The sequence below is a fragment of the Rhineura floridana genome, chromosome 6 (genome assembly GCF_030035675.1).
Source record: "Rhineura floridana isolate rRhiFlo1 chromosome 6, rRhiFlo1.hap2, whole genome shotgun sequence".
Classification (NCBI taxonomy): domain Eukaryota; kingdom Metazoa; phylum Chordata; class Lepidosauria; order Squamata; family Rhineuridae; genus Rhineura; species Rhineura floridana.
Window position 1 is genome coordinate 136,517,881 of NC_084485.1, and position 20,769 is coordinate 136,538,649.

The 20,769-nt window shown below is 46.8% G+C and overlaps 1 protein-coding gene across 3 annotated transcripts in view; it reads right to left on the reverse strand.

Moving 5' to 3' along the window:
* CAMSAP2 (calmodulin regulated spectrin associated protein family member 2) overlaps nt 1-20,769 on the reverse strand; it is a 123,136-nt gene that overhangs the window by 51,569 nt on the left and 50,798 nt on the right. For all 3 annotated transcript variants that reach the window (XM_061633922.1, XM_061633921.1, XM_061633923.1), the window contains 2 exons: nt 14,082-14,243; nt 12,671-12,754 (listed from right to left, as the gene is read on the reverse strand). In XM_061633922.1, the coding sequence (XP_061489906.1) occupies nt 12,671-12,754; nt 14,082-14,243 (246 nt within the window). The remainder of the gene's footprint in view (nt 1-12,670; nt 12,755-14,081; nt 14,244-20,769) is intronic.

The window sequence follows — 20,769 nt, forward strand, 5'->3', positions numbered from 1 at the left end:
AATCTGTTTCATCCAAGAGTACTTGCAATTGCTGCACTACAACCCGCTCAATCACCTTCCCTAAAAAGGGGGTATTTGTGACCAGGTGGTACTTGTCACAAACCAATGGATCCAGGGTGGGCTTCTTCAGGAGCCATCAGATTACCTCCTCTTTCAGTGTGGCTGGAACCGCTCCTTCCCACAACGATGCATTGACCACACCCTGTGAATAAATCCAGTTTGTTTAAAGTGTATTTTAATGGGTATTTGTAACATAGATTGTAATGTGTTTCATGGGGGAAGTCTTCTGTCTAGTCAGGTGAAAGTTTTGGTATCACTGGGAAACCTTAATTGACAGCTGAGAAGGGGATGGAGTATGCAGAAAAAGGATAGAAGGTATGCATATTCTCGTTGGTGGCTGCAGGGTTAGAATTCTTAGACATACACTGTGATTGGCTGGGGCTAGACTAGAAGGGACAGAAGAAGTATATATGTGCCAGGGTGCTGGTCAGCACTAATCAGCTAGTTGGAGTTACTTAGATGGAGGCAGTTCATGTTGGTTGGTGCTTGGTGTTCATGACAGCCAGCCAGAAGACAGCATAGGAAGAGGATCAAGGAGGGAGAAGACCTGAAAGGAAGGCAGAGTGGCTTGGTGGCCAAAGACTTTATGGAGTAGCTGAATCACTTGGCTCAAGTTGAAGAGACAAGGGGAGAACTTGTCTATAGCACTGAGGGAGAAGAAGGGAGAAGCAGTTTGGCTCTGGTGTCCGGTAGGAGAGTCAGAGGAAGATTCCTGGACAGGGCAACAAAAACAGACCTGTGGGTCAATAACTAGGGGTTGAAATGGAGGCTTTGATTATAACATTGGTGAGGCTTAACTGGGTGAAGTAAATACAAGGGCAATTTAGCAGAAGAGTTTTAATAGGGTAACTAGCTGCTGCTTCAAAGTTGTCTTGGTTTAGTAACAGTAAAACAACCTGTTGGTATTTAAAGTGACAACGAGTTAGCAAAGTGTATAGCCATTTAAAGATATGGTACTATGTTAAAGTAACCATACAACCTCATGCACTACATAATCTTGTAATAAGTGGACATTAAAATCTTTGCTGCAACTATATCTGACTGGCTTTGTACCAGGTCTATTTCCCATAGTTACCAGGATTATTGGTAAATTAAGAGTTCAAAGGGGTATATGATATTAAATAGTGGCAGGTGTACGGGTGTGGAAAAACCATTTGGTTGCAAGCTCAGTACTGTTAACAGAATAAAGGAAGGGAAAGAAACACCCTCTTTCACAGCTTGTAATCTTTACTACAGTTCTGCAAGATAGGTAGGGGTGGGGATATTTTTGTCCTCACATTGTAGATAGGGTTGAGAGAGAGACAGACCTGACTGAGGCCAACTGTTGAGTTTATGGCAGAGGTAACATTTGAACTAGGGATTTTTATTATTATTATTGACTGCTTACTTCTTGGCACTAGGCAAAATACCTTTCTGTTTTGGCTTTTTAAACCATATCATGATTCTGTGGGTTTTTATCCCTCTGCTCTCTGTTTTAATTGATCTGCCTTTGCTGTTTGATTTCTTTGTTCTCTGTTTTGAGTTTACTGTTTTGAGTTTATTGTGTTTTTATTTGTTGTTGTTATTATATTTTCATATATTATATTATTTTCATGTTGTAAAATGTCCAGAGCAATGGTCTTCAACAGGTGGTATGTAGTCCATTCCTGTCACAGCCTGACTGAAAGGAGGACCATGGCAGCAGCACGACCAACATACAAATACATGGTAAAAATTAAGAAGTGGGTCCCCAGATGCATGCTAAAGGGGGGTCCTGGGTTGAAGACAACTGGAGAGAATAGGGCAGCATATAAAGAATGTGAACGAATTAATGAATACAGTATAAATAAATTCCTGTTTTGTAACTCACATTCTTAATCATTATGCCACTCCCTTCTCCAACATGGTGCCCTTCAGATACTTTGTATTACAACTCCCATCAACCCCAGTTCAGCATGGCTAATGATCAGGGATGATGGAAGTTGTAGCCCAACTAGATAGGAAAAGGCTGCACTATGCCATACTAGCTCAACAAAATGGAGTCCTACTGAATATTTAGGTAAAGATAAAAGGACAGTATTCAGCTAAAAAGTTGTGCCAGCACAATGGGATTCCCCCTCCCCAAATCTGCTCTGCAGGGTTAGGAAACCCCCAGAACAGATTTAGGAGGTGCAGGGGGGAGAGTGGAAGACTGCTCTGTTGTGCAAGGAGAAATGAAGCTCCGCTCGCCGCGCAGCTGACGAATGGGGCATGATTGCAGGTGGGGGTGAAGACGCTGCCCCCATCTGTTAATGGGGCAACATCGCGCATCGCGCCCGTGACATCAGCACGACGTGCAGCATAAGGGGCGGGGTCTATAGGACTATTTGAGTCCAGCCGCCCCTTCCATCTTCCTCTTCTGCTGCTCGACGCACGTGGGCCTCCGGAGGCTTTCTGAGGCCAGGCTGACTGTGCGGCGGCGAGCCCCCCCCCCAGTCTCATCGGGAGACAGGGAGGCAGCGGCGGCGAGGTGGTGCATAGCGAGGCTTGGTGGCTGGCACCAAGGCCTACGCGGCGAGGCTCCTGGCCTTGGGAGGCCCTGCGGCGGCAGCGGCAGTGCAGTCACTACGAGGCGGCAACGCAGGATCGGAGCCAGCAGCGGCGAGGACCACAGGCGAGACGGCCTTTGGCCGGCAATTTTTAAATTTAAATTTTAATTTTAATTAACGCGGGGGTAGGTGGTGCACGACCCCAACCATCAATCCTTGCCGCGTGCAGGCCAATTAGGCTCCCCCCCTGGATAATTGGGTGCCGGGAGGGGGTATAGAATAAGCAGGCGGGCCCCTTCACAACGTTTTGAAATCACGTCGTTTTGTAAGCGGGGCCCCAATCTCCCTCTCTAGACAGGGTTGGGCCAGGGAGACCCAAATCAGCTAGATATGCCACCCAAGAAAGGACAAGGGGGGCCAAAAGGGAAAGGAAAGGCCCCCAAAGCGGGGGGGAAATGCCCAGCCCCAGCGGCGGTGGGGGCAAGGAGCGGGGAGGGGCCACCATGGGCGGCCATAAGTAGAGAGTGGCAGAGGCGCCATCCAGGGCGACAGAGTGGGTATAACATGAGCCCTGCTGGATCAGGCCAGAGGCCTACCTAGTCCAGGGCTCTGTTCTCAAAATGGCCAACCAAATGCCCAGTATGGGAAGCTCGCAAGCAGGTCGTGAGCCATGGGCGTCCCCAACGGAGAGGCCAAGGGGGCACTTGTTCCTTCCTGGGTGAATAATGCTCCCAGCTTTCATTTAAAAAATAAAAATAGTACGTTTCTAGCATTTGTAGAACCTGAGACAAAATGTACAAATGAAAACAAGTGAACAAGCAGAGGCTGATCTCTGGCAGCAGCATAGGGCCTAGTCCTCAGCATGTGCTGTCTGGGGTTATACTCTTTTCCCCTGCCTCCTTTCTCTCTAGATGCCCCTTTGTTCCAAGTTCTCTTTGCCATGCCAACTAGAGGGGGGGGCAGAGGCAAGAGCAGTTGCCACCTCCTCTTCCTCATTTGCATTGTCTCCCGTGGCAGTTCAGTGCTCCTCATCCTTGCTGTTACACAGCCAGGCCTAGAGCAAGAGGGCAGGCGTGGCACTGGAGGCAGTGGCAACTGCTCCTTGCAACACTACTCACTTTCTGAGGCGCGAGAGCAGCAATTGCCCTGTGCCACCGGACTTCTGAGAAGGAGGTGTTGCTGTGCATGGCACAAAGTGGGGGGGAGGCATAGCAGACAACCACCCACCCACGCAATGGGGCTTGTAACTCCAAGGAGCTGCTGCTCCCAAGTAGTGTCTGTGAGTTTACCTGAGGCAGTGAGATCTTAGCAGCTGCCTTACAGTGCCAATCCCTGGAAAAAAGGGTTGATGCTAGCACCATAGAATCATAGAGTTGGAAGGGGCCTTGTAGGCCATCGAGTCCAACCCCCTGCTCACAGCAGGAAATCCACAGCTGGAGCATCTCCCGCAGATGGCTGTCCAGCCTCTGCTTGAAGACATCCAGCGAAGGGGATCCCACCACCTCCCTAGGCAGTCGGTTCCATTGCCGAACTGCCTTTACTGTCATGAAGCTCCTTCTACTGTCCAAGCTCCTGCAACTTAAAACCATTAGACCTAGTCCTACCCTCTGGGGCAGCAGAGAACAAATCTGTACCCTCCTCTGTGTGACAGCCCTTCGGGTACTTGGGAAGTGCAATCATGTCACCCCTCAGCCTTCTCTTCACCAGACTGAACATGCCAAGTTCCTTCAACCTTTCCTCATAAGACTTGTTCTCCATACCAGCTATCATCCTCGTTGCCCTCTTCTGAGCCTGCTCTAACTTGTCTATATCTTTCTTAAAGTGAGGCGCCCAGAGCTGAGCGCAGTATTCCAGATGAGGCCTGACTAATGTAGAATATAGTGGGACTATTACTTCCCTCGACCTGGAAACTATGGCTCTGTTTATGCAGCCCAAAACCGCATTTGCCCTTTTTGCTGCAGCATCACACTGCTGGGTCATGTTCAACGGATATGTGCAACAGGGAGATAGGAGGCAAGAGGCCTTCAAAAGGGTAAGAAGGAGCCACCGGCTGCTTAGGGACAGGAGTCCCTTCCCCAGTTAGACTCCGGGTACTATGAACTTGGTTAGCAGGCTACCCGGTTTAAGGGTAGGTTTGTTATGTTATAGTGTTTGCCTTTTGTTTCCCAGTCTCATACCCCAACTCCTGGCTGGCCTTCATGGCCTCCAACTCACAGCTGGCCCTCATGGCCTACAATCTTCACCCCGTTTAGTCATGGCAATAACGGCTGTGGTCAGAATGTACAGAAGTACACTTGGTCACGCCAGTCTTATTCAAAGGGGCAGGCAGTGAGGGGTCCACACTAGTTAGTCTAGGATCAGTGAGCTGCACTCCATCATCATAGTGCGCGCATATGCCTTATGCATTTGAAGTGGCAGAACATTACCTATGGAATGCTATAATTCTCGCATGGAGTGCTTCAGAGCCTTCCGTGAGGGGGCAGTCAGGAGACAAGTGGGCTCCTAAGCAGTGGGGCACTATCTGTCTGAGTGGATGTTCATAGGATGGCAGCTTGTGGGAGGCATGTTAGCACCTGAGGTTTCAGCTTATAGCATGAAGGATCCTGCCCCGGTGTTCACATTTCTGTAACAAGATTGACTCTTGCGCAGGGCTGAAATCTGCACAGGGGCAAGCTTGAACCGTCCCAGATGAGATCCTGGATTGGGACCATGAAGTGTTTCCTTTCGGCCCTCTTGATGTTAGGGGTCTTTTAATGGGGTTATTATGCTATGATGGGGCTTGAACACCCATACTACGAATTCAGGGTTATGGCTGCCTTATGCACCGACCTGGCCGTGTGGTTCCCTTTCCTGCGGTTGCAAGCCTGGATTCGGGAAGGGGTTTTAACTATGAATGTTACCTTTCATTAACTCTTTTCCGGGGTTGGAAGGCGACTTTTGGACAGCTCATGGCCTGGGGTCTGGTCTCATAACTCTCTTATAATTAGGAACACTAGAATTCATGGCCCTTGCCTGTCCCGTTGTTCTGGGAGAAGTTTATGCAGGGAGTCAGAGAAGGCCATAAGCCTATCTATTGCCCTAGCATGACCACCAGCTATCAGAATGCAGAATAGGGCAGCAGGGGCAGTGTGAAGGGGGGCTAATCCCGTGAGCTGCGCGCTGGAATTCCCTTGGATTCAATGGGTTACATTGCCCCCAGCATGCTCGCCAGCTTCCAGAAACAGGTATTCAGGAATTCTGGGCCGGCAAGGGCTATATGCCAGAGTGGCCTTTCCAATGACTCACCTGCTGATATTCCTGATAGACGGCATGGCAGGAGAAGGGGCATGGCAGTGGGAACACTTAGAGGTAAGCTTTCTTAGCCAGGCTGGCAGTTTTTTCCCTATCCCCATCGACCCTTCTCGCTAGACATTTTATGGGTGTAGCGGACCAGTGGGAAACGGTCTGTTTCTTCAGTGAAGACCCAAGCTATTCCAGGCAGTGGCTCATACACTGTTCTGAGGCTTTCAGGAGAAAAGAGGTGGTGGCTGGCTCTACGTGAGACCTCTCTCGACATGCCCTCCAGTTTTGATGTTTCCAGGGAGGGGGGGTTATGCTTGCTCAACGTGGAAGGTCTAGAACGGACCAGAGATGTAAGGGAAGGCACGTACGGTTGACCTTGCCTCAGCGCCCAACCTCTGCCGAAGGATATTTATTCACCCAGGCTAATCTGGACCCCCTAGCTATAGGCCATATATGCCTGTCTGGGTCAACAATACCAGTTTTGGCATTAACAGAACAAGCATTGCAGGGGCTGGGGTATGACCCCTTCCAGTCTGGAACCTATTCAATTAAAATGGGAGCTGCTTCTATGGCAGCAGGTTTTTGGTTTCCTCCCGGCACTGGTACAGGACGTGGGACTTTGGGCCTCTGATGCATATAATGGCTATATTCCCCCCTTTTAGAGGGCAGGGGGATGCGGCAGCCTCACAAACGAGCATTGTAGGGGCTGGGGTACGACACCTTACAGTTGGAACCTATTCATCTCGAATTGGGGCTGCTTTTACGGCAGCAGGTTTTAGTTTCCCACAGGCACTGGTACAGGGCGTGGGACTTCGGTCCTCTGATGCGTACAAGGGCTATATTCCCCACTTTTAGAGGGCAAGGGAATGTAGCGGCCTCACAATCTTCATTGTTTTGACAGGTTGCTGGACAGGAATGGAGCAGATGCACATCCTAATATGCGGCCACAGCATGGTCTTCCGGGCACCCTGGAGGGCAGCGAATTCGAGCATGGGCTCGCAGTTGGGCCTCAGTAGAGGGGCTGTTGTGCAGTGGCTGGACCGGCAAGGAATGCACGGGGAGTGGCTCCTACCCGCTCTGTTCCAGCAAGGTGTGGTGCAGATATTTCTGCAGGCAATGGTCATCCACCTCGGTGGTAATGACCGCGGCGTGAAGCAGGGCAAGGCCCTCAGCGTACAGGCATGTAAGGACATGCAAGTGATAAGGCAGCGTTGGCCTTTGGTGCGTCTGATGTGGTCAGACATGGCGCGGCATATGGGATCCAGCTGGAATTGATCATGCATGGAAGAAGGTCAACCGGCAAATTCGGTGGGCTCTTCTTGGGCAGGGGGGGTTGGCCATTCCGCATCCCCGCATTCAGCACTGGAAGGGTGAACTGTACAGGGCCGATGGCATTCACCTGTCTCATGCAGGTAACGACTTATTTTGGGCGACCTGCAGGGGTGTCTGCGAGAGATGTTTCTCGGCAGTGGGGTAAAGGGGGAATAGAGATTTGTCCCCCTTTTGTGGCGGGAAGGTGCGGGAAGAGAAATAGGTAAGGACAGCTAGGTGGCCCCCTTAGGCACCTTTGGAGGTGATTGGCGGTTCCAGAGGCCTGTCTCTCAGGGCTTTACGGCTCGAGGGCAGGATATGGGCTGCTTCTGGGGCCAACTTATCCTCATCTACCCAGGGGTTATACGGCCCTGGGTGGGGATGATGTGGGAAGGCCCCCCTACTCACCTGCAGGGTGTGGCTGGGGTAAAGGGTAAGCAGATGGGCTTGCCCTTGCCCCAGCAGGGGCTGGTCGCCCGAGAGCTGTATGGCAAGCTACTTGCTTATAGACAGTTCCCGCACCTAGGTTTCCCTCTGCAGGTCACTTTAAATTGGGTTTTGTTTACTATAATTTAAATAAAGTGGCCCTTGTTCAACCCAAGCTGACGTCTCTGTGTTTTATTTCACCCCTCAACTGCAAACGAAGCTCCGCTCGCCGTGCAGCTAACAAGCGGGGCATGATTGCAGGTGGGGGTGAAGACGCTGCCCCCATCTGTTAATGGGGCAACGTCGCGCATCGCGCCCGTGACATCAGCGCGACGTGCAGCATAAGGGGCGGGGCCTATAGGACTATTTGAGTCCAGCCGCCCCTTCCACCTTCCTCTTCTGCTGCTCGACCCCCACCCCGCCCTCCCTCTTTTATGGTGTGCCTATGGGGTCGCTTCAGGGCCGAGTAGGAATTTTTATCCTGCCCACCCTCGTTGGTGGGCAGGTTTTTTGCCTGCTCCACACTATAGGACTGGGAGGGAATCGGGTTAGGGGGTGTTGTTTTCAATAGGCAGATTTGGCTCATTTGGCTAATTGAAGTATTTGCAGGTCATGCCTCACAGGACAATGGATTCAGCACTGGTGCGGGAAGGTGCGGGAAGGGAAATAGGTAAGGACAGCTCGGTGGCCCCCTTAGGCACCTTTGGAGGTGATTGGCGGTTCCAGAGGGCTGTCTCTCAGGGCTTTACGGCTTGAGGGCAGGATATGGGCTGCTTCTGGGGCCAACTTATCCTCATCTACCCAGGGGTTATACGGCCCTGGGTGGGGATGATGTGGGAAGACCCCCCTACTCACCTGCAGGGTGTGGCTGGGGTAAAGGGTAAGCAGATGGGCTTGCCCTTGCCCCAGCAGGGGCTGGTCGCCCGAGAGCTGTATGGCAAGCTACTTGCTTATAGACAGTTCCCGCACCTAGGTTTCCCTCTGCAGGTCACTTTAAATTGGGTTTTGTTTACTATAATTTAAATAAAGTGGCCCTTGTTCAACCCAAGCTGACGTCTCTGTGTTCTATTTCACCCCTCAACTGCAAATCCTTGCTCTGATGGAATGATCTGCTTAGCACTACACTGAACACAACCCAAAGAAGTTGCACACTACTAAAACAAGATATAGTACACCAGGCAGGCAATGGAGGGTCAAACTGTAACAGTATTTAGCCAAATTTCTAGTCTTCGGTCCAATTAAAATGAAAATACAGCAGGAAACAAAACAACAAGCTTCACATTTTAAGTAATTGATAGGAATTCTACTATGCCAAATGCAACAAAATATTACACTAGATCTTCAGTATCAGTAAATACACTTTCCTCCCCATACTAATTTGGGCCATCCCATTGCAGAAAAAAACCTGAATATTTTATAATTCCACAATATTATTCCCCTATGGTAAGTGCTACATGCTTTAAAGGCCTAACAAGTCTTAAATGCTCTGTGTTAACTGGATGGAGTAGCATCTCAAAACATATGTCAAATCTTTAATGAAGTATGAAACTTGAGGCAGCATTATGGGATTCTGAACTTTCAACTAAGGAAGATACATAAGAAACACAAAATACATTTGGGAGTTCCAGCTGGAAAGGGTCATTGGAGAATGGAGGAGAGGAAGAAATAGCAGTGGAAATAACAGGGTCCTGAGTTATTCAATTTCCAGATGCTACTGGAAGCAAGGAGTTGACTGGTGTCAAGACATATCAAGAGAAGAGGGTCAGGAGATATGCTATAGGTGTAAACATAAAGTTTAAACGTGTATGAGAAAATGGGGCTATGATTTGGCAAACTTGCAATATCTGAAATTAGAATGTTTCACACCTAAGCTCCCTTCTTCACATATATCAGATTTCCATTTTAAATGTACGTTAACAATTTTATTTCTGTTTTACCTGTGTATTGCAGTTACTTCCCATTTGTTTTTGTTTTCTGTGCAGCTACTGCGGTGAGTGGCTGTCTCATGCCACTGTAATGAAGTAGGGGGTATGAAGAAATCTTTATTTTATAAAGATTTATACAACTAACTATTCTATAACAGCTAAAGGCGATAGACAACTAAATCCCTGCACTATTAAAACAATGTCAACTAGCACAAGACTTCCCCTCCTAGTACAAGATTCCAACTAGTACAATATTTCAGCTAGCACAATATTTAAGGGACACACAGGGAGAGAACATTGTTGTGCAAGAAAAAATCCTTACACTGTCAGAATATTTGACGTAGTGCTACATTGAATACAACTCTAACTTATTTCTGTTTGAGACAAAAAAAGTAGTACCATCAAATAGGATACTATCTATAACTCCCTTATTTTTCCTCTCTGATATGTTGAAACAACTACTGGGCTGCCTAGTTGCTTCTCCAAATTATCTGGCAATTGTGAACAGTACATATTAATCCAGAGCCCTCTCAAGCTCACACCATCAACACTGACACTGGTCAAGATCAGAGACACATAACTAAAATAATACTAATATGCTTTGATGGTGGGACACCGGCCTTCAACTATTGCAAAAAGTAGCGCTGCAGTTCTTTTCAGTTCTGGGCACAGAGGGGGGAAATTACAAATTCAAGTGAAGATTATAGCCAGAATGAGGTTCTCTAATCACAGAATCATAGTGCACGTATGTGCGTGGGATAACTCTATGAACTGGTATGACTTAGGACATACTGGCATTCCTTAACCTGACCCAGTTCTGTGTCAGTTAATTAATCTCCAGCAAAGCAAATAATTTAGTTCCCCTGTATGCAATGAAAACAAGCTGGGTGCATGGGGAGGACAGGGCAAAAAGTGACACCAAAGTCATTAGAAGTGACAGCTGTAATTATGTGCCTATGTCAGCATGCCTATGTGCCTAAGTTAGGAAAACTGGTGCAGAAATGTAATTGTGATGGCTGCACAGTTGTGAATGGCACAGTTCAGGAGATATCAAGGAAGGTGAGCACACAACATGTTATTAGTCATGAATTACAAGAAAAATGAAGTGAAGTGAAGTGGGAAAGAGGGTAAGATTTTTCTTTCTGGATTTCTGGATCCCAAGAGAAGACTGCACACCTGAAGACTGCAAATATGACTAATCAAAAGATTGACAACTTATAACTTATACATTTATACAGGGTACTATCTGAGTGACACATTTAACAGGAATATAAAGAGACTGTTGTTTTAAAGTGCAAAGGAGATGCTGAACTTTTTTTTGGAATTTGAGGACAACTCCCTACTTTGTGTGTACTTGGGTGATGCCAAAGTTTCCCACAAAGTGTAAACTATCATGGGTTTCTCTGTAAACACCCACATAAGTGTTGGGGATCCCTCAACCCAGTCAAAGCTCCCTGCTGCATGCACCTGGGTGCTAAAAATGCATTTATGTTATTCACATTTCACACATTTACTATGAGAAACACTGGTCTAACATGCCAGAATCAGATTTGCTGTGTAAGGTGTGATGCACCCTATGCGCCACAAGGAAAATTTTATAAACCCTTTAGATTACTTGGTAATTTGGATTTGGTGACAGAGCTTTGCACAATTGAAATGCTTTTTTTAAAAAAGCCTTTAGTTACAATTCTCTGTAGCAGCCTTTCCCAGGCTTGTGGTCCCCAGATGTTGCTGGACTACAACTCCCATCATTCCTGACAACTGGCCTTGCTGTGTGGGGCTGATGGAAGTTGTAATCCAACAACATCTGGGGACCCAAAGGTTGGGAAAGACAGCAAAAGAAGTCATATTTTTTTCTATTTTACATAAAAGCAACTTAATAGGAGCAGATGGAAGATCTGAACAGTACAGTTGATGAGCACTGATTACATGTATAGAATCATAGAATAGTAGAGTTGGAAGGGGCTTATAGAGCCATCAGGTCCAACCCCCTGCTCAATGCAGTAATCCCGGTTAAAGCCTACCTGACAGGTGGCTGTCCAGCTGCCTGCTGAATGCCTCCAGTGTTGGAGAGGCCACCACCTATAGCTTTCCTTCACCTACAACCTCCCATTTCCATTTCTTTCACCAGTTTCAGAGAGAAGATGTACAACAGTAATAACCTAGACCAATCTAAAAGTAGGTTTGGCAAGGAAATCTTTTAAATGGACCACCTTTATCCCACCATTAATAAAAATACATCAGTTTATCTATTTTGGATAAATAAACTGCTCTAGCATCTTAAAAGCTCATCACTTTATTGTGACAAAACTTTTCTAAGAAAGAGCCTACTTCAGTCAAAAGTAGATGCAATGTTAAATGCATCTTTGAATTAAATATGAACATTTTAAATAATGCAAATAGTAGTTGCTACAGGAGGGGGTTCATAATTATCAGGATTGCAGCAGATGTAGAAAGGAGAGTTTAACCCTTCCCCCCCCCGCAGTGGTCTTGATGAAAGTTGTTCCTGATGAAGCTGCTATTTGCACTGGAACAAAAGTTCCCATTACAGAAATGATTGATTATGCCAATAAAAGTTGTCTATAGGGTCAGATCACGTGACTACATAAGTACTCAACCACTTCCAAAAAAACATCAAGCCCACACCAAGTTCCAGTCCCATCAGGGTTTCCTGAAAGGGATGTTATGACTCTTGTTGACAAATGTCAGCCTCTGTGCTCATTGGTTTTAGCACACTATTACAATGGTCTAACTACTGTATATTAGGCTTTAGGGATAGGCTAAAATCTGGGAATGTAGAGGGTGACCATTTTTAATATGCTACATTCTACTCTCATTTGGGAAACATGCTGAGTTGAATCCATACCACACACAAAAAACCCCCCAAATGATTTCACCTCCCCCTACACTGTTTTCCATAGAATGAGAATTGGCAGTGTTCTGTGGCTACTTTGTACCAAATGCAAAACTCTCCCAGAATTTCCCCTGGTATATCATCACCAAAATAGAACCAGGCACTCCAAAGAAGTCTAATGAAATTCTGGTGTTTAAGGCTCCATTAAAGAGCAATTTTACAATTGCAGGCCAATATATTTCAAAAAAGGAAAGTTTTTCATTGCAGTTGATGTTTGATTACGCTGGTGTATTTCTCAGGCATACCTTTTGACCTCCTGGAGTTTCCACGCTATTTTGTTCTTTTAGTTTTTGCTCCTGCTCCATGATGTCTTTTAAGTGCTCATTTACCTAAATGACAAACAATATAGCCTTCAATGAATTTAACTTTCTTCCTGAGCTGAAAGTGACAACTTATTTAGTATGCTTTTTTTGTAAACGTCTTATTATATAATTTTATTATACAATAAATTATGGATATGTTCAAGACAGCGCAGTTAGATTTTTATAAAAAGAATATACAGTACAATGCACTACTCTCAACCTGTTTTAAGGGCACTTCTTTTTTCTTTTCCCCAGCATTTAAACTATATACATGAACCTTAGAAGATAAGCAGGCTTCTGAGCAGGTCTTCAAGATGCCCTCAACAGCCAATCATCAATCAAACTACCTTGGTACCATGCCAGAATAAGAAGGGCAGAGATGAGCATTCTCAGTGGCTGTCCCATGTATGGAATTCCAGCTGATACACCCAGTGGTAGCAGTGATTAATATGTAACTTATTAAATATGTAAAACATTATTTCCAAATTTTACTGTTTACCATCCATAGAGGTAAGAATCGTGATTTAGAAACTGACCAGTGATTTTTTTAAACAAGCCAACTTTAAGTCATGGTTTATGAAGCTGACTTGTTAAAGTAAACAGAGGTTATTTTAATGGTTTGGATGGAACAATAAGTCAGGTTACATGGAAAACGAAAATAAACTCTGCCAAGGTCCTCCTCCCAGCAGTGCAAGGGCAGGAAGAGATGGGGGAGCACATGAGACAGCAGACCCTTCCTGCTTGTGCACATAGCTCTAAAATGTTTTAGCATGGCATACAAATGCAGCCAATTTATGCAACAGTGGGGAAATCATTGTTCCACAAGAATCTTAACAAAGCAATGCCTTTAGAACACTTTTTCTTAACAGCATTATCTTTACATAATAAACTAACTCAGTTAAAATGAGCCTCCAAGCTATGGTTTGGAGGACTGAAAATAAGCCATGGGCTTGCATACTCCCTCCTCCTCTATCATGCAGCTTCCTTTTTTAATTTAATAGTAAGTACAACTTTCTCAGTAAATCAGTAAAGCATGGTTAGTGCTTGCGCTCCAGACTGGAACTGGAAATCAACAAAGCTGTGGTTTCCATTTCTGGTTGGAAGGGCCAAGTACAAACCACAGGTTCCCAATTCAGATGTCATGGAAATCCATGGCTGGTGCTTAAACTACAAATTGAAAATGAAGCAGCCCATGAGCCCATGAATTGTTTTCCATGTAAACAGAGTTATAGTTATTAACTATGCAGTAAAACAAACTGATTTTAGTGAAGTGCTACAGTAGCAGATTTGCATAATCACCTGAGGAAAATAAACATCCTATGTAAATTAAAAGTGTATTTGTAGTATGTCTTACCTTATTTATCCAGAACATGACAGCATCTTCTATGTCATAGGGCAGATCCGTAGCTTGGAAAAAGGAAGAATACTGCTGTACACATGCAATGACCTTTTCAACACTGATCATCTCTACGGTATAGGCCATCATAAGGGTATCAATCATAGCCAAATGAGCACTCTGCAAAGAGAAGTTATCAGAGGTATTTTGAAACTACTTGTCTGTAAAAACTAAATTAAAAGTATTTTATTTTCCTTAAGTAGATGCTTATCTGTAGAAAGTCACACACTTACGCATAAAGACAAAAATATATAATTTCTGCAAGGGCAAAATGGATGGTTTTAAATAAGATATTTTAAGAAACTGGAAGCATATCTAGAATCAGAAAAATAAAAGACCCTAAGATCTACCAAAAATAATTTAGCAAAGAGCACCAATACAAATCCTTTCCCAGTGTCTACCTCTGGAAGAGCCTGGTCAGGAGCAGTCATATCATTTGGTATTTAGCATTAAAATAGCACTTTGAACATCCCAAATTCTCAATAGTCTTTATGAGAACCCTTTATTACACCCTTTAAGTGGTGTAGTGATTAGATTGTTGTACTAGGACTGGGGAGACCTGGGTTTAAATCCCCACTCAACAACAAATCTTACTCTGTGACCTTGGACCAGTCACTATGGCTCAGTGTACCACACAGATTGCTGTGAAGATAAAATGGCAGAGGAACCTTACAATACTGCCTTGAGCTCCTCAGAGGAGATGGAATAGAAATGCAGCAAATAAATAAATAACCCCAAAGCAGATATATTTCTTCTAAATTATTTAATTTCTAATATTTTCCCTCTGCAAACCACTCCATCTTCCCATTTTTCTCCCCCCCCTCTGAGTCTCCCAATTCTCTCTTGCTCTATCTCCCCTTCTTTCCCCCTAATTCCCTCTAAGCTCCTCTCTCACTGGCTATCTCAGGCCTCACCCACCAGTCCTGCACTGATAGCTCCTGTAAGAAAGACGGCTTTGAAAGAAGGAGATTAGTGTTTCAACTCCTATTCTGGCTGACCCCCTGGAACAGACCGGTAGGATCCTACCCTGGCTACAGAGATTTGGCCTGCTGTGGGAGTGGGGAGGGAGGATTGTCTCTCTTGAAGCACCCAAGGGACAGCCTCCCACACTTTCTTCTTTTGTGCTGCTCTCAGGAGGGAAAACTGCCAGTAGAAGGTAAGGAAAAGAAGAAAAGGACACTGCATATGCAATCCATTCCAACTTCTTTAAAGTTGTTACTAAGGCTTGCTGTAGCAATTGCAAAATTGCTGGCTTCCTACAGCTGGGTTTGGCAGTTCCCAACAGAGTCCCTTGGAGACTTTAACTCTCAGCAGCTTCAAGTGAAATGCTTTGTGCTTCCTTTAGCTCAGAGGTGAGGAACATTTTTGGCTCTGGGAGCCAGTTTCTTATCTGGCCCCACCCTGCGGGCCAACTTTGACAGGTGAGTGGGCAATCCACCTGCCAATCACATGGTGTCACAATGACATCATATGATTGACAGGGAACTGCCTCCCCTACATGCCAAAATCCCTTGCACTTGCAAAGCCTGCCCCTCACTGATTCAACCTCCATTTTGGAAGTTGAATGGACCAGCGCAGGGTAGGCTTACCAGGCCTCCCCACATCCCTTATTTCAAGCTCTGTAATCAGAAACAGGTGCTTGTTTCACAGCACTTTTTGAAGCAGTCTCCCACCCTTTAAATATTGCTGGAGCAAACTTTAAGGGGGGAAGGAAACTGCTTTAAACAGCACTTGCTTTAAGACAGTCCCTGCACTCCCATCTGAATACAGAAGCGTGAAGACTGTCTTAAAGCAAGTGCTCCAGAAATCCTTAGCGGGGAGACTACTTCAAAGAGAGCTGAAAAACAAGCGCCTGTTTTTTAACTGCTGTGCGATTGAGTAATTCCTGTCAGAGGTGATGACATGCTTGCAGACATCAGCTCTGCAGGCACTGCTCTATCATGCAGCAATGAAGAAAAAAACTGGGTCTTCTAGCTTTCACTGTGCAGACCCGTTTTTTTTTAAAGCTCACCCCATGCTGAGCCTTTCCAGAAGTTGAAGAATCAGTGCAAGGCAAACTTTTAAAGAACATCCTGCCCATCATTTGGCATTACCAGGGGTGTCAGCTGATGGACATGTGGGTGTGGTTTAGGGGAAATGGCTTTGTGGGCCAAGAGGTTCCCCACTTTTGCTATGGTTAGCTTTCCACTGAAGATTAAAAAAAAGCTACAGGAAGCACTGCCTACAAAGGTTTGATTTGCCAATCAAAGTTAGTAGACAGTACCCTTGCTATTGTTGCCATCTAAACACCAATTGCCAACATGAGGTAAAGAATTCTTTCTACTGGTAACTCAAAAACTGTATATGCTATGACACAGTAATGTTATTTTTCTTAGGGATTTACTTAGTCAAAACAGAAGTCTTATAAAACAAATAGCTTAATTTTAATATATCTGGAATCTAGGAGTTGACACATAAAGTGGCCTCCATGTAGCAATGAGGCAGAGTACCTTTCATTTCTCCACCTCCTCTCCAGATCTCTACAGAAGATCCCTATCAGACCCTCCATAAACTGGCAGGTTGTCAGGTCCAGGATGAGACTGAGGAACCAGACCAGTGGGTGAAAGCAATTCAGTTTTTATTAGAGTGACATCCACACAAACGCTGCGCCTTCTCATAAAGCGCCACTGACTTACAGATCCTGCGACATGGAAAGATAGTTGACAGAGCGAAGTGCACTTTCCCGCCCAACTCTTAAGTAGGACCCAAACGGGCGCGAAGCCTTTCACTCCGCCTCAATCCACCCTCAGGGGCCACCTGTCTCCCCCTCCCCCTTTCTTGTCTCTTCACTCGTCGTCGAGTACACGGTGAGGGGGGAAGCGCCGGCCCCTCCCCTTCTGAAGATTCCGACTCCGGTATGGGCGTAAGGGGAGGTCCGGGCGGAGGGGGAGGCGTGTGAACTTTCAAGGTTGGCTCCGAGACTCTGGCGCTCCCAGGATCTCCGTTGCTGGGCAACCCTATTTCTGGACATTCCTCTCCTTCTCCTTCGCTCAAGTCTGACAGGGGGCTCCCCTCCCCCTCGTCTTCTGACTCTAAATCCCCGGGACCCCAATTCCGCGTCCCGACATCATCCCCTCTTCCAGGCTGAGCCCCCCCCCCTAACTGGCTTGGGACGGTGGGGAAATAACTCATGAAACCGTTTCACTAACTCTGGAGCGTGCACATCAACTTCATTTTCCCAACTCCTATCTGCAGACCCGTACCCTTTCCAATGGATCAAATACTGCAATTTCTTGCGTCTTATTCGGGAGTCCAAGATGTCCTCAACTTCGTACTCCGTCTGCTCATTTACCCTGATCGGAGCCCCTGGAGGTTCCACTGGCCACAACTCACTGGGGGGGGGGCTGCTTTGGTGAGCAGAGATCGATGAAACACAGGGTGTACTTTGAATGAATCGGGTAACTTCAGCCGGTACGCCACCGGATTAATTTGAGTCTCTATTTCAAAAGGCCCCACCCTCTTATCTTGCAGTTTTCTGCATTTGCCTGGCATTGGGAGGAATCGAGTGGACAACCATACCTGGTCTCCTGCTTGAAGGGGGGGGGCTTCTCTCCGGTGTAAATCGGCAACTCGCTTGTACTCCGTCTTGGCTTCGTCCAGTTGTTGTTTCAGGGTCTGTTGGATGGCTTGTAACTCCTGTAGAAATTCTTCAGTGGCGGGCACCAACACTCCCTCCGAACTGCTAGGAAAGGCTTTAGGATGAAATCCATAATTTGCGAAGAACGGTGTTTGCTGAGTGCTGGAGTGTAAGGCGTTGTTGTAGGCAAACTCTGCAAAATGTAAATACGAAGTCCAGTCAGTTTGTTGGTAAGAAACGTAACAGCGTAAATATTTCTCCAAAACGGCATTCAAGCGTTCCGTCTGACCGTCTGTCTGGGGGTGATGGGCAGACGAGAGTTTTAACTCCGTCTGCAGCTGCTTCCAGAGCGCCCTCCAAAACTTAGCCGTAAACTGAGTCCCTCGGTCCGAGACTACACTGTTGGGCAATCCATGCAACCGGTAAACCTCCTTGATGAATAATTTGGCCGTTTCTTTAGCTTCTAAGGGCCCCGGGCAAGGGAGAAAATGTGCCATCTTGGTAAGTAGATCTACCACGACTAGAACGGCAGTCATCCCTTGTGACTTTGGTAGATCAGTTATAAAGTCCATGGAAAGGTCCTTCCAAGGCTCACTGGGGACCTTTAACGGTTGTAACAGCCCTGCCGGTTTTCCCGTTTGATGTTTAGCTCGCATACAAACCGAACAGGATTTCACATAGTCCTCAACGTCCCGGCGCATCTTCGGCCACCAAAAGTCTTTAGCTATATTCTGAATGGTTTTGTAAATCCCAAAGTGTCCTGCAGTGACAGAGTCATGGCACTGGCGTAGAATTTTGAGTCTTAAGTCTCCCTCTGGCACGACCCTGGCCGTTTTAAACCACAACAACCCATCTCGCCAGTAGAAATTCACCTCTGAGTCTGGATCCTGCCCCGCCTCGTGAATGTACTGCTGCATGCCCGTCCCTTCCCGTTGCGCTCTTTTGAGCTCTTCCTCCCATGAAGGTTGGCATGATCCTAGTGTTAATTTCTCCAGCAGGATCACGTACTGTGGCTGGTCCTGGGGCTCACTCTCCTTAAATTGCGGCTGCCTGGACAAGGCATCGGCTCTCTGATTCTTGGCTTGGGCGTGATACGTAATCCTGAAGTTGAACCTGGCGAAGAACTGGGACCATCTGATCTGCCTCTGGTTCAGCTTCCTGGCCGTTTGCAGACTTTCCAGGTTCTTGTGGTCGGAACGCACTTCAATTTGATGGGAGGCTCCCTCCAAATACTGCCTCCAGTTCTCGAAAGAGTCCTTAATGGCCAGTAACTCCTTCTCCCAGACCGTGTAGTTCTTCTCTGCAGGCTTTAACTTTCTAGAGAAGTATGCGCAGGGGTACAACTCCTTTCCCTCAGGATCTCCTTGTAGCAAAACCCCCCCGATGGCAAAGTCCGAGGCATCAGCTTCCACTATGAAGGGACGGTTCGGATCAGCGAAGCGCAAAATGGGTTCGGTAGCGAATTTCTCTTTTAACTCCTCAAAAGCCTTCGTAGCGTGCTCCATCCATTGGAACTTTTTCTTTCCCCTTAAACAGTCGGTCAGGGGAGCCGTTAGTTTGGAAAACCCCGGGATGAATTTCCTGTAAAAGTTAGCAAACCCTAGAAACCGTTGCACATCCTTTTTTGTGATGGGTTGCCCCCAGTCCTTTATGCAACTCACTTTCCCTGGGTCCATCTCCACTTCTCCCGCTGAGATTCGATACCCTAGGAAGTCCAAAGACTCGAGGTCAAACCCACATTTCTCCAACTTAGCATACAGGTGGTTTTCTCTCAGTCTCTTTAACACGGTTCTTACGTGTCGGTCGTGATCCTCTTGATTCTCCGAAAACACCAGGGTATCATCTAAGTAACAGATTACATACGTGTCCAGTAAGTCTCTAAATACATCGTTCATGAATTTTTGGAAAATTCCTGGACTTCCCGAAAGCCCGAACGGCATGACAAGGTATTCAAATTGACCGTAACACGTGAGGAACCCCGTTTTCCATTCATGTCCCTCCTTCATTCTGATTAGATTGTAGGCTCCCCGCAAGTCCAACTTCGTGAAAATCTTGGCTGAACGTAGCCGATCTAGCAACTCTGAGATTAAAGGCAGTGGGTAGCTGTTAGGGGTGGTGATCTGATTCAGTGCACGGTAATCATTACACGGCCTGAGCTCCCCCCCCTTCTTCTTCACGAACAACAAAGGCGCCCCGGCCGGAGACTGTGACGGGTGAATGAATCCTCGCTTCAGGTTCTTTTCCAAGAACTCTTTCAGAGCCACCCTTTCAGTCTCTGTGAGCGAGTAAATCCTTCCCGACGGTATGCTGGCCCCTGGCACAAGATCGATCGTACAGTCGTAAGGACGGTGGGGGGGTAAGGTTTCCGTTTCCTTTTCGTCAAACACATCTTGGAATTCCTCATACTTTGAAGGGAGCATCGCTGGCATGCCCTCTTGTATGGCTCTCGCTAAGGTGTTCTTGATTCCTTCTGGTTGGCAGTTCTCCTGACAGTACTGAGATGTGAACCACACCACCGCCTCCTTCCAACTTATTTTAGGCTGGTGCATGGCGAGCCAGGGCATCCCCAGAATCACCTCAAAGCTTGAAAGATCTGACATGTACAGTGAGATGAGCTCTTCATGCCCGGGAATTTGAAGCTTCAATTCCTCTGTGGCTTGCGTTACCCCCCCTGACTTCAGGGGTCTCCCGTCAATGGTCTCCATGGAAAGGGGGGTGTCCAGTGTCCAGCTAGAGATGCCATAACGCTTGGCCAGCTTTGCGTCGATGAAGTTGGTGGAGGCTCCACTGTCGATTAAGGCAATAGAGTTGAACATCACTCCTCTGGCAGTTGTAATCTGCACAGGTAGAACCAGCACTCCTTTGGAGGGAGGCTGGGTCATCGGGGGGCCTTTGTACAATGCTGCCCCCAGCCCACCGGCCTTCACGTGGACTGGGTGTTCTAGTTTTCCGACGGCTCCGTCTTCCCCTTCTTTAGCCCACAGTCTCTGGCCATATGACCCGGTTTGGAACAATAGAAACATAAGCGTT